General features: G+C 43.9%; 1 protein-coding gene across 1 annotated transcript; it reads right to left on the minus strand.

The window, feature by feature from the left end:
* Positions 1–22: 22 nt before the first annotated feature.
* On the minus strand, positions 23–23,587 carry POLG (DNA polymerase gamma, catalytic subunit). The gene is made up of 23 exons (XM_081337315.1): positions 23,415–23,587; positions 21,173–21,822; positions 19,279–19,462; positions 18,220–18,387; positions 17,314–17,460; positions 17,049–17,128; positions 15,549–15,731; positions 15,092–15,243; positions 13,761–13,884; positions 12,551–12,775; positions 11,056–11,173; positions 10,378–10,443; positions 9,684–9,782; positions 8,789–8,949; positions 7,749–7,802; positions 6,424–6,541; positions 5,183–5,318; positions 4,483–4,729; positions 3,479–3,601; positions 2,345–2,513; positions 1,810–2,018; positions 1,060–1,220; positions 23–253 (listed from the first exon to the last, which is right to left on the minus strand). The coding sequence occupies exons 2-23, from the start codon at positions 21,763–21,765 to the stop codon at positions 189–191; spliced, it is 3,582 nt and encodes a 1,193-aa protein (XP_081193441.1). The 5' UTR covers positions 21,766–21,822; positions 23,415–23,587; the 3' UTR covers positions 23–188.
* Between the last annotated feature and the right edge of the window lie 1,826 nt (positions 23,588–25,413).

Below are 25,413 nucleotides of genomic sequence, written 5' to 3' on the forward strand. Positions count from 1 at the left end.
ATTTTCCACTTTTCCTTTTGGTCCCTAATCCTCCACGTTGGCCTTGGGAGCCACAATCCCCGGCGATGCCTCTTCTCCTCCTTTTGACTTGGGGTGAGAAAAAAGAGCAGGTGTCCTTGACCTTGATCCTCCTCCTGGAGGATCCCGCTGGGACGAAGCGTGTCCAGCCAACGTCTAAACTCAAAACTTCATTTTCCTTTTTCCAAGGAACCTTTTGTTATTTTAATAAGTTTGTATATATCCAGAGCTTCTCCTGTAAGAAATTTAACAAGTTTCAAAAAAAAGTAATCATTTCTTTGCATATTAAAAACGCTCAAAAGTTAAAACTTAACTTATAAAGATTCACGAGCTGGTTTTTGTGCTCCTAAATACGTCTTGTTCCAAGCAGGGATTTATATAAGGCAGGGAGGGGAAGGAACATGCAAATTAAAACCTATTCTTCCAACTCTTTTTAGTTTGGCCAGAAACTATGAATATATTTAGATAATAAGCCAGAGCTGGTTTGAATTTTCTTACTTTACTTTGGCAAAGCATTTCTCTAACAATTTAATAAAATGGATAATGTTGCGTTGGTTTCTTAAGCTGTCACATTTGGTACAGAAATTGTTAACTATATACTTTTAAAAATGCAGATTAACTTGCTTTACTTCTTAAAAAGTAAGTATCATTGGGGGGGGGGGGAATAAAATGTTTATATCCCGTTACCCAGGTATTCAGGCTCATTGAATTTCAATGTCTCTCACTTCTACATAGCCATGCACAAAGATTCCCTATTAAGTCAGAGAATGTAAGGGAAGATACTCTTCTCAGTTAATACTTTCTTTCCCTGTTGCAGGAAACATGAGAATTCATGCGTGCACTTTGGGTTTGTCCTTAAGGATACTCCTGGGCAAAGTCTAAGAGCCAAACTGGTCCTGAGGATGAGGGAAGCCTTGCACAAAGCTGATTTCCAGACTGAGAAAGGCTTACAATCTCTCATTATATAGGATTATCCAGCAACTGGAAGATAGAATTCTTGCCAAGTGTGATTTTGAAAAGCAGTAACAATCTGATACACACCTTGGGGGATGTTGTACCTTTGTTCCAGTCCTCCTGGGTTGGATGGGGTGACACAATCCATTGTCACCTCTTTCCTTAAGCAATGATCAATATCTACAGCGCTGAAAAAGGCCACTGACTGAGGCAGATCCTGCAGACCGAGTTTATAGGCAAACATACACCTAAAAAAGCGAATGCTGGATTTAGAGAAGAATATTTAGAAGAATATTCCTTCTTCCTTTGGATATGTCCAAAACTCAGCCCTTGAAGCTCTTTCCCTAATTTGTAATCACACGTACGTATCTCAAACAAGAACAGATAAAAATCTCCATCCCAGTTCTCAAAATGACAGAGATTTTCTGGGATTTGCAAATACAATGATGCAATCTTGAGCCATCCTACTATTATTCCACAAATATGTAATTGGTAAAAATTTCAGGAAGGGAAACTAATTTCTTTAAAATGAGCTCTGCATTCTTTCAGTTAAAATGTTTTATTGTCCAACAGTGTTTTTCCCAAGATTTGAGAATAATGGATTCTCATTAGACTCCCAACAATCTTTCAGAGAACTGGGATTAGATTATTAAAATTCTAAACACTAATATGTCACAGTAAGCTTGATATTTCCAAAATTCCTACCTAGCATAAGACATCTGGGCTTGTAACCCAAATATCTAGAGGGCACTAGATTATGGGAACACCTCAAATACTAGATTGAGGGAAAATCTCAAATACAGTATGAGCTTGCCAAAGGATAGGACCGAAATTTACCGTGTAAGGAGGTTTGTGATCTGCAGGGCAAGCGCGGCCCGATAGCGGTCCTCGCTCTTGACCAAATAGCGCACTTCATCGTGGATGCTGATGCAAAAACGTCCATCAATGTCAAATATCTCAAAGAGCCATTTCATAGATACAAGCATCAGATGCAGATAATCCACTGCTGAACTCTGAACCGCCCAATTTATTCTGCTGGTCACAAACTAGAAAGGAAAAGAAAAAAAATATGAACAGATACCGTAACCCTTCTTCAATCAGGAAATCAGCTTGTTATTTAATAGCTGCGTAGTTGAGATTTGGGAGGTCTGCGCATCAGCCCGTCTACAACCATCTGCAACCTACTCTTACCCATCCACCCCTTTGCAGCTTTGATGATTGATGCCTACGTGCAATTGCAGACAAGTCTAAATCAAGCTAAGGGACAAAGACGGTTAGGGCAACATCTCCAGTTGCAGCTCAGTCGCTATTTTTACTACTCAAATAAGGATTAAAAAAATCAACTTAATTAGAACAGAAGGATCTCTCTCACCTCGCCTTCAACAGCTGCTGGCTCCAATGCTCTAGAAATTCGACAGCCCAGCACTGGGGTGCTAGGTGTTTCCGACATGGCAATGCTTTCCAGTTTGTTGAACATTTCAGATTCTGTGCCACTGGCCCACACTCGCTGGCATACTATGTCCCACTTCTTCCTACGAGATCTGGAATACAAAGCACATCGCTGCTGAACTCGGAGATCAAAAGAAAACCAGACCCTGCAATTTTGGGTTGCAGTCACTGAACTGCAAGAAGAAAGACTTGCAGTGCAGCAGGAGACACGCACAGAGCAAAGAATAACAGACTAATATTGCAATCATACAAGATTTAGATTTCAGCTTTGTAGCGTTTCAGCTTCCATTTAAAATGACAATAACGAATATATATAACACTGCCTAGTATGCAATCAGCCCAGGTTCGAATCTCAGAAGGGTATAGCTGACTGATGAAGACTAAAGAGTTAGAAATGCATCTCAGTTTCCCTTTAAATTCTTTGTTAGTAATTTACACAAATATATGAACTGTCCAGTGTGACTACAGCCTGTTCGATGGCCTTCAAGATAGGCTGAAAACAGGAAATAAAGATTTGCTCCATGTTTGGGGCCTAGCAAGGATATATATATGTATATATATATATATATATATATATATATATATATATATATATATATATATATATATATATATATATATATATAGATATAGATATAGATATAGATATAGATAGATATAGATATAGATATATATATATATATATATATATAGAGAGAGAGAGAGAGAGAGGGAGAGAGAGAGAGAGCAAGGATATATATATATATATATATATTCTGGACCTTATGGCTGAAAAGGCAAACTTAAGAATGTGTCACTGAAGTTTGGGGAATTTTAGAAGTCACAAGACTTATCTGATTGAAATTACCAGACATTTGGAGGGGCAACATGCAAAGAATTTGCCGAAGAATTTAGCAAAGCATGCAATTCCTAACAGAAGTTTGCAGGATGGAGTTTAGCTGATTCTGACATAGAACATGACTTCATTTTAGTGCCAAGCAAACTAGTGTTTTGCAGAAGTCTAATGATTTTGAAGGAAAAAACTACAGTAAAGCTTGGCTCCTTTTTGTCTCTTTACCGTTTCTTTGCTTCTCTTTGTAACCGCCACACGTCTTGCAAAGATATGGAACCATCTTCTGCTCTTTCTACTGTGAGGCCCAATTGATCCACCAGCCATTCCCCTTCCTCAGACAGGTGGCAGCTATAAGAAATGAAGAAAGAAGGAAATCCAAGGGTGGGAAAGGCCATCTAAAAGCTGCCGAGATTTAGAGGCCCCATCATGGATCTGTTGCATTGCACTTGTGTCAGAAGCAACGAGGTGCTTCTGGGGTTGAAAGGTGTCAGAGCATGCACAATCTTATTGCGCCGAGGTAAGCCAGGAATAAATACAGTAAACAGTGGTCTGTATTAAATGGTGCTTTATCACGCACTGTGTACAATTATGCACTAGAAATCGGTGATACAGCAAACTCCAACACACAGCAATTACAGCAGGAAACAGACGAGAGAGAAAGACTCCAGCAAGGCCTTCCCTTTTATACTCAAGCTCTTAAAGGGATACAGACTCCTGCTGAGTCATTCCTAACACTGCATCATTCATCTCACATTATACAAGCTGGTTAGCTTCTAAATCGTTACCTTGGCAAAAGGATTAGTTGGTGACATCACTGTTGCCTAGAGAACACCCAGTTGGGGGCTCCTTTCATGTCCTTGGCAGGAGCTGGAGTGAAGGATGAGAGCTTACCCCACCCGCTGGCACCATTCGGGTCTTGAACATGGGTTTGCTAACCTCCAACCCAGTGTCCTAACCACCCAAGCCACCATGCTCCTTCTTGGACCTGTTCAAATAAGCTCTTCCGACCTGCCTCTGAACTTAGGCCCTGGGTTGCAATGGTTGGTAGATTCTTTGTGGTAAGATTTAAATGCTGGTGGATTTTCTTTGGATTCTCTTTTGGATACTATTTTGTGACTAAATTTTCTAAGCCACTCAGTGTTGCATGGATTGGAACAGCGTGTAAATCAAATCAATCATCTAATCGTTCAACAAAATGAGGATTCCTCCTTTGCCCAAGGCAACCTCACCGTCGGATTCCTTTCGTGGTGGCGTACATTTGCCGGGCCTTCTCACTGGCTTCCTGTTCTGTCAGGCGGTGGTTGAACTGCATGAGGAGACGCTCAGTAAACGCCTGTCCTGCCCCATAGATACGTCCGTAGTTGAACACCTTGGCGTGGTCTCGGCTAATCCCCACAGTGGAGGCCGTCTTGCTGTGCAGATCCGTGCCGTTGCTTTTCTTCCCCTGAAGTGTCATCCAGCCAAAAGCGGTGCAACCTTCAAAGGGGCGGAAAAGAGGGTCAGGAAGTAAAAGATCGTCTCAAGGTGGCTTTGATAAGACAAGAACCAAGAACAGAGTGGATCCGGAGGGGAACTGTTGACAGGGATGCAAAATGAAGCCAAGAAGCAGATTTTGCACAGAAAAATAAGCATGTCTCCAGTGTTTAGGGCTGCAATACTTGCCTGGAAACATTTGTCAGCTGAGGTGCTAGATGTTAGCCTGATGCCAAATAGTCTGTTCTGCATTCTCCCCTTTTCATTCTAAGCTAATCAGAAATGTCACTTAAGTTACTTATCCGAAAGATGCTTTTTCAGGAGGCAACTGGACTCGCTTTTTCCTCTTTGAAAGAGAAAAGAGCTGCTAACAGAGAGAACGCAGAGAATGTTTATGTTTACAGACGCAATATTTGGACTACCCAGGAGAAAACTTCTCAATGTGCCGATACTCGCCATGCATGCCAGCGAAATGGGATTCTCCCAAGACAGCTGCTATCCAAAGCTCTTGAGAATCAACATCAGCTCCAACCAGATGGTAACCAGGAGGAGTCTGGACGATGGCTTTTAGCTCGCTGCCCACCCGGTCGGTCTGTAAGAAATGGAAGAAATAATTTTGGTTCCCGAGGTTCCGCGGTCGATGCGTGGGCTTGGATTAAAAGGAAGTGCCCTTCTCTCCTCCTTCATTTTGCTCGGCCGAAAGACTCATTCTTCAGAAGGGACAATCATCCAGCTCTTAAACAGGTGGTTCTCGGCTTACAACAGTTCGTTTAGTCACACCGTTCAAAGTTTACAACACCACTGGAAAAAGTGACTTACGACCGCTTTGCATACTTATGACCTTCGCAGCATCCCCCATGGGTCACATGATCAAAATTCAGATGCTGGGCAACTGACTCGTATTTATGACAAGAAAAGTCATAAAACGAGGCCAAACTCACTCAACAAATGTCTCACTTAACAACGAAAATGTTGGGCTCAATTGCGATCGCAAGTCGAGGACTACCTGTACTGTTTTATTTTTCACACGACCGTTAACAGCATCCCCAGGGTCACGTGATTTACATTCAGATGCTTGATAACTGACTCATATTTATGACGGTTGCCGTGTCCTGGGGGTGGGTGGGTGTCATGTGATCCCCTTTTGCGACCTCCTGACAAGCAAAGTCCATGGGGAAGCCAGATTCACTGAGCAGCCTGGTTACTAACTGCCGTGATTCAGTTAACAACGGTGGCAAGAACAGTTGTAAAATGAGGCAAAACTCACTTAACAAATGTCTCAACAAAAATTTTAAGCTCAGTTGTGATTGTAAGTTGAGGACTACCTGTACTGTTTCATTGGTTCTACGTGTGCATAGATGGTTTGTGTTTTGCACTGGGTATGGCAGAAAAAAACCCCCACACAATTTATTCTGCTCTTCCATATTTCTAGCCCTACCGTATAGGAGGGCACAGCAGCCAGAACTATCAGTGTTGAACCCAAACTTTAGGACTTGAGGAAAGAAATTATCCCGTGTTTAAAGCAACACAAATAGGTTTCTGTTGCAAGTCTGGAAGGGTCTCAAATATCTTAGCGTTATGGAAACGGGCCTGCCATTTCCTCTTTCCGTGCTATCTCGTCTTCCGCTCCCCTGTGGGAACAGCCAAAAGGGTGGTGCAGAATTTTGAATACAGAGCCTCTGAAAAGACCATTTTACCCTGGCATTGCTGGCGGTCAGCCACGTGGGCTCCACAGCTCGCCGAGTGACTGTTCCGGCAGTCACTACTTGTGGCAGAATGGCTCCATAAGCATTCTCGTCATCGTAGTCTGGGTGCCTAGAAAAAAAGATCACAGTGAGAATCCACTTCAAAACCAAGAAGATCACCATCAGGGACTCTGCACATTCCACGCTGCTGTTTAGGCTCCCAAAGCAGTTTAAAGCTGATCTGCAATCACAACTCAGTAAGATGGAGAGATCCTGTCAACTGGTTCCTCCTACTGCTGATCCACAGGTACGCAAATGACCCTTGCCCAAGCGATTGCCGCTCCTACAGCTTTAAAAATTCCCTTGTGCCCTTATCTATACACCCAAAAGCCCATAGTTGTAACCTACCCTGTTCCCCATTTTCAGTATGCATTGAACGCAGTGTACATTTTACTATTCATTACTGTTCATCGGAAAATCTGAGCGTTTGCTAACTGGGTGAGCTGCTAAGCTGACAAGCCATCTTTCCTCCACTGCGTATAGTGACTGTAATGCTGACGGAGTGGCACACTGCCATTTTGGCCACTAGCTCAGAGGTTCCCCAACCTTTGGGGCACCAGGGACTGGTTCTGTGGAGAAAGGTTTTTCCGTGGACTGGAGAGCGTGTGGTTTTGTGTGCTGCCTGCATCCCACGGATGGGGCTTTGCTTGTTTGTGTGGACCGGTTGCTGACATGCCACGCCCCGATACCGATCCACAGACCGGGGGTTGGGGACCCCCGTACTAGATAAGTTCTCTCTGTAACTATATCCATAATTGCAAGCTGTGGCAGATTTGCTCCATTTAGAAACTGACATTAAAACACAGCACAGCCCTACTAAATACAAACCAGAGAAAGGAGACAATGTCATCTTCATTTGTTAAGAGTGTGTGCATTAAGACTGCTATTCTTGTAATATTTTTCTTGCCCCACAGCATGGAAAAGTTCTGTTTTAAGGAAAGTGAACTCTAGCTGGATTCTGAGTCCCAGATGAGAATCCCAAGACTATCCATGTGAAAAGCACAAAGGGAGCTCCGGAACCATGGATCTTTCCCTTAGAGAAGATGCCACATTAAATCCACTAAAAAGGCTAATCCTGTCAGCTGCTCTGCCAGGATTGCTTTCTGCACCCTCTTTCCAGAGAGAAGAGATTAATAGTGACAATAAAACTAACTGAGGCCCAGAATGATCATTACTTGAATGCAGACCTTTATATGGATTTGCTGAGGTTGCTAATTTTGGATGAAATAAAAAGAGAGATTGCAATGTTGGTCTTGACTGCATTTCTCTATACATACCTAGTCATGGATCTTGGCAGTTCCCCTTTCTTCAACCAAACCACTATCTGTGAACTGCAAGGAGAAAAAAAAGTTTTACGATAAAGTCAGAATAAGCTTTTCCTGCCACCTTTCCAGTCTCGTCTACCTGATAAAGCTGACACTGAATATTCTATCTGAACTCATCTACGGGGCTATCCGCATTCACCCACAAAGTCCATCGTTCATCAGATACCAGGTAGTCCTTGACTTACGGTCACACCTGAGCCCCAAATTTTTGTTGCTAAGCAGAGACCTTTTGTTAGGTGAATTCTGCCCCCATTTTACGACCTTTTTTTTGCCATGGTTGTTAAGTAAATCACAGCATTGTGAAGTTAGTAACACGGCGGTTAAGTGAATCGGGCTTCCCCATTGATTTTGCTTGCTAGAAGGTCGCAAAAAGGGGATCTCATGATCCTAGGATGTTGCAACCGTCGTAAATATGACCCAGTTGCCTCTGAATGTTGATCACGTGATCATGGAGATGCCGCAATGGCTGTCAGTGTGAAAAACGGTCTCTCTCTCTCTTTTTCCCCCCAGTGCTGTTGTAACTTTGAAAGATCACTAAACTAAATGTTGTTAAGTTGAGGACAACATGTACTGGGAACTCATTCCAACTGCCCCAACTTAGTTCTTGTCTTCATATTCAACATCTCTTGGGTGTTGGAGCTGGAACTGGTTTATGCCAGAGGTCCCCAACCTTTTGGGCACCAGGAACCAGTTCCGTGGAGAAAGTTTTTTCCACGGACCAGAGAGTGGGTGGTTTTGTGTACTGCCTGCATCCCACGGATGGGGCTTTGCTTGTTTGTGCAGACCAGTTGCTGGCATGCCATGGCCCGTGCAACCTGGACAGGTTTATGATAGAAGAAGGACATTCTACATACAGAACAGAGTTCAAAGTTTTGCTGTGCAGAAGGAAAGCAGAGAAGGGGAGAAAGGAGAATAAGGAAGAGCAAGCAATTACACTATGGTTAGTTGGCAGCGAGACCAACCCACAACCGAATATGCATCCGTCTGCTCACCTGATCCGTTTATGAGCGTTTCTCCAGAAGGAGATTTTCTTGTTGATTTCCAAAGCATGGGTCCCATCTGCTGCTCCTATTCCAGCTTTAAGAGTGCCATCTTCCATCTTGGGTAAGAAATCCTTGGCAAATGGGCTCCCAACATTGCTGGCATTGCCATCCTTTGAAGAGCCGGCGAAGAAAGTTTATTTTAACTCAAAGCAGATTTCTGCAGGCAAAATGCAATGCTTCTTCCTTGGTTATTTTTAAAGAAATTCCTTCTTCCATGCAAACGTAGAGAGAACCTTTTTCTCACTTCAGATCCCCGTTTCAGCTGGGACTATTAGAGATTATGTGAGACTGGATCGTGACTGGGCTACAGGACCCATTTTATCCCTGAAAATTATTCTTAGGTTTTTCTAAATGGACAGAATATTTTTCTCATGAATTAACATTCCTCAGCTGCACTGGCCATAACTGAGAATAAGCAAATCTTCACAGCGATCTTCACAACAGCAAGCAAAACAAATTTAAACTCTGCTGCCTCTTCTCCACATTCCCTTTCTTTGTTCTTCCAAACAGGAGAAAAGATACTTAATGGCTGAGATGCCTTAGTAAGAAGAATTTTTCTGGCCAAAACTCATCGGTGATACAGATGCTGGTTGGGTAAGTCAAGAGTGCCACAGCTATCTTCTCCCTCTTGCCAACTCAACAGGGCTACAAGAATTATCTAAATAAATAAATAAAAAACTACTAGCGTGCACAAAAGTGAAAAGGAGGTGGGGTGCAGTGGAGACTGCAACTAACTACAGGGATGTCAAAATGACAACACGTTCACAATGCCAATAGATGCGAGCTGTCACTGCATTCCCTGACACAGATATACAAACACAGACAGCATGAAGTCCACCCTTACTTTGTGAGGCAGCTTAAAAAACCAGCATCCTGCAATATTGACATCATTGTAAGGTCCGTTGCCATGGTGATATTCAGGTGAACTCTTCACCAACTCCTCCTGTACAGAAGAGTCAATGCAGGATTAAGCAGTTGAGAGTCATTCATTCGTATGTATGTATGTATGTATGTATGTATGTACTGTATGTATGTATGTATGTATGTATGTATGTATGTATGTATGTTGGACACTACAAATGGCTGATCAAAGAAGAATTGATGCCTTTGAACACTGGTGTGGGCATAAATTATAGCATTTACCATGGACAGATAGAGTGACTAACAAATTGTATAAAACCAGGCTCATCACTAAGAAGCTAAACTCATAAGAATACGTCTGACTTACTTTGGCCATGTCATATGTGCCAATTCATTGGACAAGGCAATGATGCCAGGAATGGTTAGTGGAACAAGAAGGGGCAAGCAAAGAACATCAAAATTGGTACAAAGAGGAACATCCAACAATTGGAAAAAGCTGTACTTGACAGGGTTGGATGGAGGCACTTGCCTGTAAAGTTGCCAAGAGTCGGAAACAACTAAATGGTTAAAACGACAACAGATATGTACATATGTATGTATGAACAAAAGAACACCTTCAAGCATGCCTGATACCAGATTAAATTATGATTATTTTATTTCTTTAGATAGGCCATTACCTGCCTCAGTTCTCTGGTGATAGGATCCACATCCATATCTACCTCCACATGGCCAAGCAACTCAAACTGACATGAAAAAAGAGAGAGAGAGAGAGACTCTTTAACGTGTGAAAGTTGTTCTGTATCTATTCACAGTATCGCTTATCTTCCAAGTTTGCATTTGACCCAAAGGATTATCGATAAAATGTGGGGAAAAAACACTCCCTCTGCATATAAACAAGCAACCAATGTTTTAACCTATCTGACATGCAGGTTTTTAAAAATAATCACGACATGGTCATTTTTTAATCTGAGAATCAAGAATTTCTGGGGGAGGTAATGCAAACTGCAGATGGTTCTGCAAAAACAAAACCAACAATTGTTGCAAAGTACAAGGTGAGTAGGCTGGTTTCCTGGAACCTCCCTGGATAAGGAGAGGACAGGAGATCATCCACGTGTGTTCTGGACGACTGTTCCTTATAAGGAGACGACAGAATAAAACTTTTCTGCATGCCGGGAGATGACACAATTAGCCATTTTGCTTGCAACCACGGCAAAGCCTTTTAAAGGACACTAAGTTCGCAATATATTTATCAACAATCCAGTAAGAATTCCTCCACCCAATATCTGACACAGTACAATAAAGTGCATACTCTGTCACAAAACTGTAGATCTCATCTTGGAGAGAAAAACAAGTACCTTTTCCCAAAAATCACCGTTTTCCGTTAAGAACTCTTCCTCCAGGTAGCTGCCAAGTGAAACCGGTTGCTCCTTGCCTTTCTCCTTGCAATATTCCCGATACAGATGTTCTATTACCCTATCAGAAATAAAGAGTTTTCATAGCTCGAACTGCAGCAGAATTATAATCATCCCTTGCCTAGTAAAATGAGCCTTTTTCTTGCTTCTCATTATTGAATTGTCTTTAGGGGGAATAGATACTTTAGACCTAATCGTGGGGTTTTCTTTTATGTATGTAAAGTTCCTGGGTACCTGATATAAAGCTCACAAAAACATGTTCTTGTCTTTACAGCTCTTGAAACTTAGAATGAATGATGTTTTTATCAGTGTCAAAATCCAGCAACATTAAGCCAGACAAATAAAAGGCAAAGAAAGTACTGGCCTAATATTGTAACGACACTGAAGTGACATGTAGTCCAATTCACAAGTTTTGTGAACATTTTACAAAATGTTGACATACTGCTGAGAAGAATTTGGCTATATTGTAGGCAGTATCTGTTACATCACTAATATAACAGCAATCACTTAGATGACCTAGTCCAGGGGTAGGCAACCTCGGCTCTTTTATGACTCGTGGACTTCAACTCCCAGAATTCCTGAGTCAGCTGACTCAGGAATTCTGGGAGTTGAAGTCCACGAGTCATAAAAGAGCCGAGGTTGCCTACCCCTGACCTAGTCAGTGTCTTTTGAAGTGGCCATTTTAAGATATGTGGACTTGAACTCCGAGCAAGCTCCCAGAATTTTGGGAGTGGAAACCCACGCCTTTTTAAATTGCCAAGTTCAAAAAAAGGCTGATCTACAGGATTTAAGATGAAATCAGTTGATTTCACATGTCCCTGCAATGTTTGCAGAAAAACAAGACATAATTAGGTGCCTCTTATTGCATCTGGACAGCTTTTCCAATCCTAATCAATGTTATCTGAAGATAATTCATTCTGGAGCCGAAGGTTAAGTTGCTTCAAGTCAAGATTAATTAATTCCCTAAGAAACAGCCAGAGGGGAAAACATATCTTCTTCTGGGTTATCACTGAAAATCTGAGCAATGGCATGTTTGTTTGTTTTTTTACTGCATCTGGGAACTTGATTTTAACAACTTTGGTTAAAAAAATAGCAGAGGCTGGGCCTGCAAGCTGATGAAATAAGCTTTGTTCTCTGCTCCGTTTCTACTCTTTGCTGTGCCAGAGCCTTACCCTATTACTGTATAATCATCTTATCTAGAAAGTTGGTATTGGAGATCCCATGCCTGCAGTGGCACTTGCTGAGTTTCATGCTCTGCTACATTTCCCAAATATTGCGGTTGATGTTCTGCTGTTCTCCAACTGAAGACCGTAATGAAGCTCTTTGCGTGAGATGTACACACTTATGTATCCATTACACAACATGCAAAAGGGGTGTGTGTGTGTGTGGGGGGGATTTAGCACTGTGGATTTCACTTCCCCCAGAAATCCTTCCTTACCTGAAAGGGCAGGTGGCCGATGCAGCGTCTGGATCATCCTCTAACAGGTTGTCCTTCCTTCCTGGCACCAGGTAGCCCCAGCCATGTTTCTCAGAGTAGTGCAATGGAAAGCCATCCCAGGTGAGCCTCATGAGCTTTGGAGTCACTCTCATTTGAAGGCTGATAAGGCTGGGTCCAGGGGCCCAACTAGGATCACTGATCCGTGGACACAGGTTGCGGTACCACCTACCCAGGAAGAAGCAAACAATTTTGACCCTCAACCAACAGCTGGATGATGAAGACTGCTTACAAAGCTGTTTGCCCATGTTTCTTTTGTGGGCTATTGGTTTTGTTGTTCTTCACGACCCCATGGACCACAGCAGACCAGGCCCTCCTATCCTCCACTGTCTCCCAGAGTTTGCCCAAATTCATGTTCATTGCATCAGTGACGCTATCTAACCATCTCATCCTCTTGTCTTCCATCTTTCCCAACATCGGGGTCTTTTCCAATGAGTCTTCTCTTCTCTCAAAGATGCTTTTTCACAAACCCATCAGGACAAGAGTCAGCAGTCCATCTGCATTTAAAAGACAAAGGCTGCTCTTTCGAAGGCAGCAAAGTCCACCTTTTGGACAGAGGACCGCTGGTTTGAAAGAGTGGTCAAAGAGGCCATTTATGTCAAAACTGAACAGCCCTCTCTCAACAGAGGAGGAGGGATACGACATCATCTATCTCCAGTGTACAACACAGTCCTTTCAACAGTTCCAAGAAGGCTCCACACCCATTTGCACTACTCAAGTGACCCTGGAGACACAGATAAGCTCCAGGTAGCTTTAACGACTCGCTAAAAGAATGCAAATAACCAGCTGTCTGCAAGGAGTATAAATCCTTCCATTCCCCTTCCATTCAGTCAGAGCTGAAGAAGCTTCTTGGGTGAGAAGCGAAAGGTCTTCAAAGAAAAACAAGAAAGTCCAGTTGCCTCGTGAAAAAGCATCTTTGGGATAACTATGACCTGGATGACTGAGCATCTCCGTAGACAGTCCTCTCTTCTCAGTATCTGTCTTTCCAAAGTACAAATGTATACCATTCCCATGAGGCAAAGAAAGACCCAGCTGTGCTGGTTGGGCATTAGAGGAGCAGAAATCCATCCCAGCTGGAAAGAACCAGATGTTGAAAAACCGTTTCAAGAGAACTCCTTGTTTATCTACATGAAACATTTCTTTAGGAACTTACTCTGGATGGCCAGGGAGATGCTGAATTCTCTTTGGCTGCAAAACCACTGTCTCCTTTAGACTCTGAAGAACCTGTTGGCTGGCATTTTGGCTTTGCTCCCCTTCCTCTGTCAGAGGACCAGGATCTATTTTCACAACGTAACAACACAACATACAAAATAAAAATACAAGCAGCAGGCAAGCCATCTTAACTGTACCTTAACTGTACCTCAAGGAGCCCCAATAGCTCCACGTCTTGCAAAGTTATAGCCCAACGTAGTAGCAAATGAGTTGAAAGGGAGGAGATGGCCAAGGAAGTTGAGGCTGGATGGAGCCGGTGAGATTCCCAAGAAGGAGGTGAGAATTTTACAGAATGCAACATACGAATGGATACAAGCAAAATCAAAGAATCAAAGATAGGAAAGGACAGTTAATCCTGTTGGTATACTCTAGGTTTAGCTAGACTTTTATTCTCTTAAAAAAGGTAAAGGTTCCCCCGCACATGCGTGCTAGTCGTTTCCGACTCTAGGGGCCGGTGCTCATCTCCGTTTCAAAGCCGAAGAGCCAGCGTTTGTCCGAGGACGTCTCCATGGTCATGTGGCCGGCATGACTAGACGCCAAAGGTGCACGGAACGCTGTTACCTTCCCACCGTAGTGGTCCCTATTTTTCTACTTGCATTTTTTACGTGCTTTCGAACTGCTAGGTTGGCAGAAGCTGGGACGAGTAACAGGCGCTCACTCTGTTATGCGGCACTCGGGATTTGACCCGCCAAACTGCCGACCATCTGATCAAGCTCAGCGTCCTAACCCACTGAGCCACCATGTCCCTTGGTTTATTCTCTTATTTCCTCCCTTTTGCTTTCTTTTGCTAACTGTGACTTCTTCTGCTTATACTAAATGAACGTATGAGTAGGCATATGTATTCTTTGTAGCTTTCATTCAGAAAGCAAACTTCAAAGACTCCCCCAACGTTCAAGGAGAATTACAATATGGTTAAGGTGAAACTGGTTCACACATTATGCTAAACCACGGTTTGTTAAACCCTCTTCCCCAGAATCACCCTACCACTAATGGGCGGTGCATTGCATTAAGCCTTAGCTGTGGTGTGCCAACCACAATGGTTGGGCTACAGTAGTGGGAGTATGCCAAAGCAAAAGAAACACACAATTTCAGCTTAACGCCATGTGTGATCCCAGCCAGTGAGTGCAGTGTACAGGAACCTAAAGATGACAGAAAGATAACTCCGGACTGCAAGGCCTACAACCTCAAACTGGGCGTGAAGAGACATCAAACACACAGTTATACAATTGTAAGGAAATCCTCTCTTAATCTGATCAACAAATGGTCATCTACCTTCCTGCCATTCCAGCGGAGATGCTTTTCCCACTACTTTAGCTGGCTCTTCATTCACCTCTTCCTTTTTCTTCCTGGTTGGTTTCGTTTTCTTTTGCTTAAATTTTTGGAGGTCCCATTTCAGATCCCACAACCAGGGGTCATCTTTGTACCTATTGGGATACAACAGGCCAACCTCAAGGAGGGGTCGTTCAAACAGCCACTTCCCAGCCAAAACAGCTTTTCCCTCCCAAAGGCACCCCTTGACCATTTGAGATTCTGCAGGCTACAGCCAAACCGGAAGATAAGGTTGATTCTATAGCTGTAGAGTCCATTTCTTCCTCTCTGCTTCTTCTTCTCTCGTTATCACCCTACTACTGCTTGACTGAGATCTGGACTGCAAGACCCATCATTTTACTTAACAGTATAGTTCTGGTTTAAAGCCTACTAACTCTACTAGGCCATGATCGACGAGTACCTCTCCTCATGAAGCAGCTGACAAGCATTGTCTGCCAGGTTCATCAAAGACTTCTTCATCTCTTTTTGCAGCTCCTCGTAAGTGACCTGAGCTTCATCCAGGTACTTCACCCAGTTCTGATTAACAGGTAAGTAAGAAACTCCCATTTCTAGCATACCTGCAAAAGTCACAGGATGTGGACACCTAATGGGGAATAAGAGAAAGGAACAGCTAACCCCCAAAATGTCAAATCCAAATCTGGCAGGTGATGGGCAATGTAGCCTATATATAGAAAGTATCTGATAACCTTACAAGGAAGGAGATTTTTTAACCGTCTGTCAAAATCAATGGACAAAATCCAGAACGGTCCTCTGGAATGGAATGGAATGGAATGGAATGGAATAGAGTAGAGTAGAGTAGAGTAGAGTAGAGTAGAGTAGAGTAGAGTAGAGTAGAGTAGAATAGAATAGAATAGAATAGAATAGAATAGAATAGAATAGAATAGAATAGAATAGAATAGAATAGAATAGAAATCTGGAAGGGACCTTGGAGGTCTTCTAGTCCAGCCCCCTGCTCAAGCAGGAGAACCTATACTTCAAAGTAGCTTTGAAGTAGCTTCAAAGGCTGGTTAAACCACATACTGAGGGCACCCAATATCTTTTCCCCATGTAAAAAAAACACAGTTGCTATTCATTCCTTTGGGGAATAATCAAGTACTTTATTTAAGATTAAGGATTATTATTTCAGCAACAGACAAAGATTATATTTCTAATAGCAGTTATGAGCATCTACAACCAATCATTCCTTAGATGCCCCCCATCACCACCACTGTCCATAAAGAATCTTGTAACAAATATTTTTTTTCTCCTCTCACTTATGCTGCCTGGCATCATGGATGGTTTTGCAGCAGCATTTTTACCACCCTAGAGGACCAAATAAATTTACCAATATCTTTCTCAATCAGATGAGAAACTAAAGTATACCAATAAAAGAGAGTATCTGTAATTCAGGTTGAACTGTGCAGTCCTTGGTGCTCTCTGAGTTTGGCAACATCTAATTTACCAACTAGGTAATGTCTTCCGTGCTAGTGGGTGGGTTACCCTCCTTCTACCCCACTCCCTTCTAGCACTGAATATGTTACCTAGTTCAGAGGTCCCCAACCTTTTGGGCACCAGGGACCTCTACCATGGAGAAAGTTTTTCTGTAGACCGTGTGTGTGTGTGTGTTGAATACTGCCTGCATCCCAAGGATGGAGCTTTGCTTGTTTGTGCAGCCCATTGCTGGCATGCTGCACACCGCTGCGGGTCCACAAACCAGGGGTCAGACTTAATTGGGTAGTGAAATGTCTGCAAGAAAACAACCAAGCTCAGGGACCCCATGAACTAATTTGTGCTCACTCCATGCTCCTACATTTTTTTACAAGGTCTTAAACAACTATGCAAAGTCAACCTGAGATTGGTAGCTAACCCAGAACACTAGAATCTCGTCCTCAACACATCTTTCACCCAGTGAACAATTCACCTTTGCAAGAAAAGGGGAAGCTGCTCGTAGAATATTTCATAAGTAGCCTGAACATCCAGGGCACAGTAATTCATCAGCTCCTTCGGACAAAGAGAAACATCAGGAAAGGACAGTTATTAAAAGGTAAACCCCAAGCCATTTGCTAATCTACTCTAATATTGCCTCCTGGTTACTGATGGGGTGCACTCTTCAGTTCATGCAGATACTTGGCTCCTACTAGCTAAGACTCTGTTCTCAGAAAGCGAGAAGAGATTTTTTTTCCTACCTGGAAGTTATTCCTGATATCATCCATGCTGCCCTTGACGAAGAGTTCCCGGGCTTCTTTCTGCAACGGCTGCCCTCCAACATAGAGGGCATGCACATCTGCCAGGTTGTTGATACTGCTGATGTTCACCCAGTTCCAGGAGCCAACCTACAACAGAAGGCCAGCAAAAGAAAAATAAGAAACTCATCTATAGAGTGAAAACCATGTGGAAAGAAACCAGACTGGTTAGAAGCCGGACAGCATTTTAATGTAATAAATAATGAAGACACAACTGGTCCATTCCGATCATTACGGCCCGTTTCTCCCCCACAGCTTTAACTCTCAGAATTAAATAACCAGTTTGTCTCCTTTGCAATCTCAGTTAGATGCCCATCTTTTCATTAGATGTCCATCCTCTCTAGCTTAATCCATATATATGTAGTAGAACAAGGATGGAAGAAAACAAGAGAACATCTGTGCTTCAACAGAGGGGAAGTCCTATTTGTGAATGCCACTCTCCCATTTACAATAAATCTTGCAGAAATAAAATAGCGGGAAAAGTCTTGTGGCAAGATCTCCTGCTTGAGCAGGGGCTGGACTAGAAGACCTCCAAGGTCCCTTCCAGTTCTATTCTGATTCTGAACTACTTTCTGATCTTTTAAAAGAGGAGGTAAGGAGACAGGTTGGTCATATGGGTGCTACAACTTACTATATGTCCGTCATGATATATGATAGAAATTCTGGGCTTCATTGCGGTTGTTAAGTTGTGGACACCTTCAGGGTGTCCTTTGAGGAGGTCCACTCTTTTCAGAGTTATGTCCCTTGCACTGGGCCAGTTGCATCGAGAGCACACCAAATACCTCATGTCAAGAGTCGAGAGTCAAGCTGCTGTGCCAAAGCATCCTGATCACGGCTGCATCCACTCACCGTGGGTCCACTGCCTTTCCTGCGTGTTTTCTTGATGTGTTGCTGGACCTGTTGCAGTCCTCTCCCCTTGCCCTGCTTGGCTGCCTTCCAAAGGCTGCGCTGGAAACCAGTCAGTCCAGAGATAGCCATGTGCATGCTCATCGTGTCCAAGAACCGCATTTGGGATCCCTAAAAGAGCGGTTGGAACAGTCAAAGGGAGCATTTGACATTGCCTTACAAACCAGCGTAGACTGGAACATCAGTCTGAAAGGGTATAGGATTTCCTGCCTGAGCAGGGGGTTGGACTAGAAGACCTCCAAGGTCCCTTCCAACTCTGTCTATTCTATTCTATTCTATTCTATTCTATTCTATTCTATTCTGTTCTATTCTATTCTATTCTATTCTATTCTATTCTATTCTATTCTATTCTATTCTATTCTATTCTATTCTATTCTATTCTATTCTATACTCTATTCTGAATTCTATTCTATTCCATTCCATTGCATTCTGAATTCTATTCTATTCTATTCTATTCTATTCTATTCTATTCTATTCTATTCTATTCTATTCTATTCTATTCTATTCTATTCTATTCTCAGACATACGATGCGGCCAGTTCATATGTCACTCAGCAAATGGCATTGTATGCTGTGGTTCCTTGATGCTCGTAGGTGCTTCCAATACAAATATAGTAATATGCTGCAACAACCAGATTCAAAGAAATGTACACCATCGACCCACTAAACATTTGCTTCACAACTGCATGATCCACTTAACAAATGCTCACTTAACCACCGTGGCAAGACAGATAGCAAAATGGGGCAAAACTCAATTTAGCTGTCTTGCTTAGCAAACAGAAATTTGATCGTTAAGTCGAGGGCTACCTGTACAGCCCCAGAGTCTCCTGGTGGTCTTCCATTTAAGTACAGTAAGCCAGCAGATCTGGAAAAAAAACCCCAAATTTTAATTGTTCAAGATCAGCCAAGTCACCCCTGGCCACAAAACGTTTCTCCTTCAATTCCGTGATAACCGGGCAGAGGGGAAGAAAACAAGTTGAAGAGACGGAGATGGATGTCTTACCTGGATCAGGTATTGTTCCTTAATGTGAGCCCGGTCAAAGGAGACGTTGTGGCCAATCACCAGCCTCTCCTGCCCGGGCTGCTTTTTGAGGCTGCTGCTTTCCAGGGGGATGAGATCGGACAGCCCCAGCTGGTTAGACCAGCTATAGCGTTGTTCCAGCAAACGCTGGCTGCACCACGAGTACCTGTGAAGCAGAGCAGATCCATTTTGACAGTCTTTTTTTCATTCTGGCTTAGCAACTCTGCAAAGCCAAACTCTGCGTGTCACTCTGCTGAACACCTAATTGTCACAGTGCTGTCTTAACGGCTGTGTGTATTTTCTCAATAGTATGGTTGTAGTAAACAGAGGCATAGTATCATGTGAAGTACTAGTATCGCTTCATAAAGCCCTACTGAGACCACACCTGGAATACTGCAGCCAATTTTGGTCACCGTATCACAAAAAAGATGTTGAGAGTCTGGAAAAATTCAGAGAAGAGCAACTAAGATGATCAAAGGCCTGGAGGCTAAAACATACAAAGAACGGCTGCCGGACTTGGGTTTGGCTAGTCTAAAGAAAAGGAGAAATAGGGGAGACATGATAGCAGTATTCCAGTGTCTGAGGGGCTGCCACAAGGCAGAAGGGGCCAGGTTGTTCACCAGAGCACCAGAGGGAAGGATGAGAAACAATGGTTGGAAGCTGATCAAAGAGAGAAGCAACCTGGAATTAAGGAGAAAATTCCTGACAGTGAGGACAATTAACCAGTGGAACAGCTTTGCCTCCAGAAATTGTGGGCGCTCCGTCACTGGAGATTTTTAAACAGACTGGACAATCACCTGTCTGAGATGGTACAGGTTCTCCTGCTTGAGCAGCGGGCTGGACTAGATGACGTCCAAGGTCCTATTCTATTCTATTCTATTCTATTCTATTCTATTCTATTCTATTCTATTCTATTCTATTCTATTCTATTCTATTCTATTCCATTCCATTCCATTCCATTCCATTCCATTCCATTCCAATCTATTCTTATTATCTTTCTTACTCCCTCTTCTTATTGATATTATGATGATGATAATTATCATTATTCTGTTGGTTTGCATATACACCGAGAGCTTCAGCACCAAAGACAAATTCTTTGTGTATCTAATCACACTTGGCCAAATCAAGTATACAATTGAACTCTGGAACCTGCCAAAGTTGGTGCATAAATTATGTTGGTGCAAGTCTAGCAAAAGTTTATCCAATAAACTTTCGTATCGAAAAGATTCTCAGAGCAGAGTCAAAGCAAAGAAACAACAGAATTCAAAAATACGATTGGGGCTGTGGGGGGGGGGGAAGCTAGGGACTAAAAGATGTGGTTCTTTTTCTTTTCTCAAAGCTTGTAATCTTATAATCCTTTTTTTCCCCCAGATGCTTTTAAAAGCTGGAGTGGAAGGGAAAAATTCAGTAAGTAAAACTTGATCACCCAACTAGTGGGAAAAAGTTGAATTGGTAGAGTCTCTGCTTAGCAAAGACAGCCAGGATAGCTGACGCAATACAGATTTCATAAGAAGTAGAAGAGAATCTTAATACAGGTTAAGATCCTGACTTACCACCACAATTAAGCCCAAGATTTAATGTTGCTAAGTGAGACAATTGTTAGGTGAATTTTGCCCTGTTTTACAACCTTCCTTGCCACAGTTGTTCATTTATGAGCATTGCAGCATCCCCACGATCATGAGGTCACGACCCTGAGACACTGCAACCGTGTCCGAATTTTGATCTCGTGACCGTGGGGAAGCTGCAATGCTCATAAATCACTTTTTTCCAGTACCGTTGTAACTTTGAACGTTCACTCAATGAACGGTTGTTAAGTCGAGGGCTACTTGCAGCCAAGGATTTGACACTAATCCCAGAATGCTCTGCTGCTTCTTACCAAGCATTGCATGACAAAGCCACTGCAAGGGTGGGACAATGTCCTTCTTCTATGCACACCTCCACATCAAAGACCAAAGCTCGTTCATCGGGGAAATCCACCTTTTTCCTCTCCCCCTCGGGACCGTACCGGGTCCACCCTACTTCCCAAGCCCACTCCGTGGGCCTCGGTGGGATCTCATGCTCAAAAAGCTCCTTGGCAGCTTCCAGATAGGGGAGGCTTTGCTTCTGAGCCAAGAGGCGGAAATGTTCATCGATGTTAGCTCCGTACATGCGGGGAAGCTGCAACTCCACATCAGGAATGGTGGTCGTCTCTTTGCCCCACAGATCATGCCTCTGCAAGTGTTCTATGCTCTTCTGGATGTCTTCCTGCGAATGATGGACTTGAGCGCCCCGGAAGATCTGTTCATGAAGGCCCTTGGAGAGCATCTGGATGCCGAGAGGATTCATGCGTTGTTCTTCTTTGGGGGGAGGAACCGTATCTGGAGCCACCTTCTCCTGAAACAGGAGACCCGCAGAGGAACGGGAGGAGCACGCCCGGGTTCTGCACAAGGACGGACCTGCCAACGACGTCCTCCATGACAGGCGCTTCATCTTCACCCACGAGCGAGCGGTAGGGAAAACACAGGCGATTTCCTGGCCAGCTCAGATCTGTCGGGAAACAGCACGCCCCAGAATGAAGGCTCACGTGAATATTTCCCATTCCAGATTCTTATTAACCCTGCCTTACTAGGAGGCAATCAACCATGATTTCTTATCATGGCTTGCTGAACAAGCTGTACCGGTGGGCACAGTGGTGAGAACGCAGTACTGCAGGCTAACTCACTGCTGACTGTCAGGAGTTCGATCCTGAACCGCTTAAGCTTGACTCAGCCTTTCCTCCTTCCGAGGTGGGTAAAATGAGGACCCAGGTTGTTGGGGGCAAGATGGTGACCCCGTAAACCTCTTAGAGAGGGCTGTAAAGCACTGCGAAGCAGTATATAAGTCTGCTATTGCTATTGTCCTTCCTTCCTTCCATCTTTCCATAACTCTGCCAACTGCCAGCAGTTCAATTCTGACCACCTCAAGGTTGACTCAGCCTTCCCTCCTTCCGAGGTGGGTAAAATGAGGACCCAGATTGTTGGGGGCAAGATGGTGACCCCGTAAACCCCTTAGAGAGGGCTGTAAAGCACTGCAAAGCAGTATATAAGTCTAAGTGCTATTGCTATTGTCCTTCCTTCCTTCCATAACTCTGCCAACTGCCAGCAGTTCGATTCTGACCACCTCAAGGTTGACTCAGCCTTCCCTCCTTCCGAGGTGGGTAAAATGAGGACCCAGATTGTTGGGGGGGGCAAGATGCTGACCCCGTAAACTGCTTAGAGAGGGCTGTCAAGCACTGTGAAGCACTATATAAGTCTTAAGTGCTATGGCTGTAATAGCTGAGCTTATTCAACACACCGCACTGATGATGTTACTTAGTTGGGTCCTGAAATGTCTGCATGGAAACAATCCGGCTCCGAGTACATCAAGAACCCCTCATTTCAACCCTGAGCTATAAATATTCTACCGGCGACACCGATCTATTAAATCAAACCCATGTTCCTTTCTCTTACCCTTGAAAAAAAGAAAAGTTGTTTCTTCCTAAATTACAAACGATTCCCTCCCCCCAGCAAAATCGGTTTTATCCACACATTCCCAAAGGATATTCCCTCCCGTCCTCTGAAAATGATTTCTTGAGTGTTTTTTGCCTTCTGGCCTGGTTTTCTAAAATGTTTTCAATTCAGCCACATTTTTTTGAAAAAGAACCAAACAAACGCCTCTATGCTTCCTGTTTGCTTAATGCTAACCACGGTTCTGTAAGCCTAGCTAGCATGCTGCGCAAAACCCAGCCAGTGTTGGATTAGTTTAGGATTGAGCCAATCGTGCAGACCAAGGGTTAAGCCAAGGCTCTTCAAACTTGGCCCTTTTATGACTTGTGGACTTCAACTTCCAGAATGCCTCAGCCAGCGTGCCTAGCTGAGGAATTCTGGGAGTTGAAGTCCACGAGTCATAAAAGGGCCAAGTTTGAAGACCCCTGGGTTAAGCGCTGGGTTAATGCAAGACGCGGGTTAAGCTCGTCGTGCGAATGCACCCTCTCTCGCTCACACACCACCTTCTTTCATCGCCCTCCCCCTTAAAAAAAGGGGGGGGGTTATTTAAGCCCGTCTCTCCCCAAAATTTGGCTATTCCTTGCCCCCCCCCAATAGAAACTGATGCCTGCTCACCACCTAATCCGAAGGAAGTCTGCTTTCTTCCGAAAAAAAGAAGATGCAGGAAGAGAAGAAGATGCCTCCCCCTCCCTCGTGGCCTTGCACCCTTTGAAGGTGCAAAAATAGCCCCCCCAAAAACCTTGCAAGGCCGCCCCTCCCCCCCGTTTCTTTCCTCCTTTTGCAAAAAAAAAACCAACCTCAACTCAAATCTGCAGCTCTTCCGCTTCGACTCATGGCGGTCTCTTCCAACTCAAGAAGGGGGGGGGGAAACTGAGAGATGAAATGGGAAAACAAACGCTCCTTTTTTACGTGCCGAAAGCTCCCCGGAAAGCGAGAAAGCCTCTAACTGGGTCGTGTCAAACGCATAAACGAGGCTCAGAAAAAGTACATCGCTGTCGAGAAGCTCGTTTTGTTTCTCTTCCTTTGGAGGCCTCCCCCGCATCTGAGGAGGAAAAAAAATGGTACCTTCCTAAATCTCCCGGAGCCCCGCCCGCAACTGAGCCCTTGCTGCAACTTCTATAGGGATGGCGCAACCGTCGCTCTCGGAAGGGCCGCGTGGCCTAATGGATAAGGCGTCTGACTTCGGATCAGAAGATTGCAGGTTCGAGTCCTGCCGCGGTCGCAAGGGAGAGGAGTCAAGGCAGCTCCTATATTTTTTTTTTAATAACCCAAATGAGAAATAATTTTTGTAATGCTTTCCTGATTTTAGTGGTGAAACATGTTGACTTCAATCTCGAGGAGTGCTTTTGCCTTCTTCCATTCCATCTCTAAACTGCACTTCAGTGGGGGGGTGGTCCTTGGTGCTCTCTGAGCTTGGCAGACGTCTCATTAACCAAGCTAGGTAACATCATCAGGGCTACAGCACTGATGATGTTAGTTTGGGTGACGGTGCGCCTGCAAGAAAACAACCAAGCTCAACACCAAGGACCACTTATGTCAACCCTGAGCTGCAAATATTCCCTTTTATTGATACTTTTTTTCAGCCTTTTGTTAGCTGCGAAGTCATGCCCGACCCATCGTGACCCCATGGACGACGTTCCTCCAGGCCTTCCCGTCCTCTACCATCTTCTGGAGTCCATTTAAGCTCACGCCTCCTGCTTCAGTGACTCCATCCAGCCACCTCATTCTCTGTCGTCCCCTTCTTCTCTTGCCCTCAACCTTTCCCAGCATGAGGCTCTTCTCCAGTGAGTCCTTCCTTCTCATTAGGTGGCCAAAGTATTTGAGTTTTAGCTTCAGGATCTGGCCTTCTAAAGAGCAGTCAGTATTGATCTCCTCTAGGACTGACCGGTTTGATCGCCTTGCAGTCCAAGGGACTCGCAGGAGTCTTCTCCAGCGCCATAGTTCAAAGGCCTCAATTTTTTGGCGCTCAGCCTTTCTTATGGTCCAACTTTCACTGCCATACATTGCAACTGGGAAGACCATAGCCTTGACTATACGCACTTTTGTTGGCAGGGTGATGTCTCTGCTTTTTAGTGTGCTGTCCAGATTTGCCATGGCTTTCCACCCCAGGAGAAAGCGTCTTTTAATTTCTTGGCTGCAGTCCCCGTCTGCGGTGATCTTGGAGCCCAGGAGCCTTTACTCACACACAAAAGTTCTCCAGAGTGTTACTAGTAGAAAGGTGATTCCTTTGGGCACACAATCCAAAGCATTTCAAAGGCAGAAATTTGCAGATTGGGTTCCTACAGTCTGCCATACCCCAGGCCGCAAATGCTTTCTACAAATTGTATCGTGGTTTAATCATGGTTCACAATACATGTTAAAGTAATGAGCAGGGAGCCCTCAATTTCACAGGGGGCATATTGTGTGAATCGTTACCCTCCGAGGAATAAAGGAGAGCTGGTTTCGTAGAAATTCTACAGGGCAAAACCCCCGAGCGGCCTGTTCCAAATCTTCTGGATCAATCCATGCACAGGATGTGCTGTCACTAAATCAGATCATTTGTTTAATGTCATGTTAGCAGGTTGCCTGACCCCAATTATTCCATGGCTTTTGACTTAGTCGTGCAATGTGTGAA

This window comes from Vipera berus (genome assembly GCF_964194415.1).
Source record: "Vipera berus genome assembly, chromosome: 12".
NCBI classification, from domain to species: Eukaryota; Metazoa; Chordata; class Lepidosauria; order Squamata; family Viperidae; genus Vipera; species Vipera berus.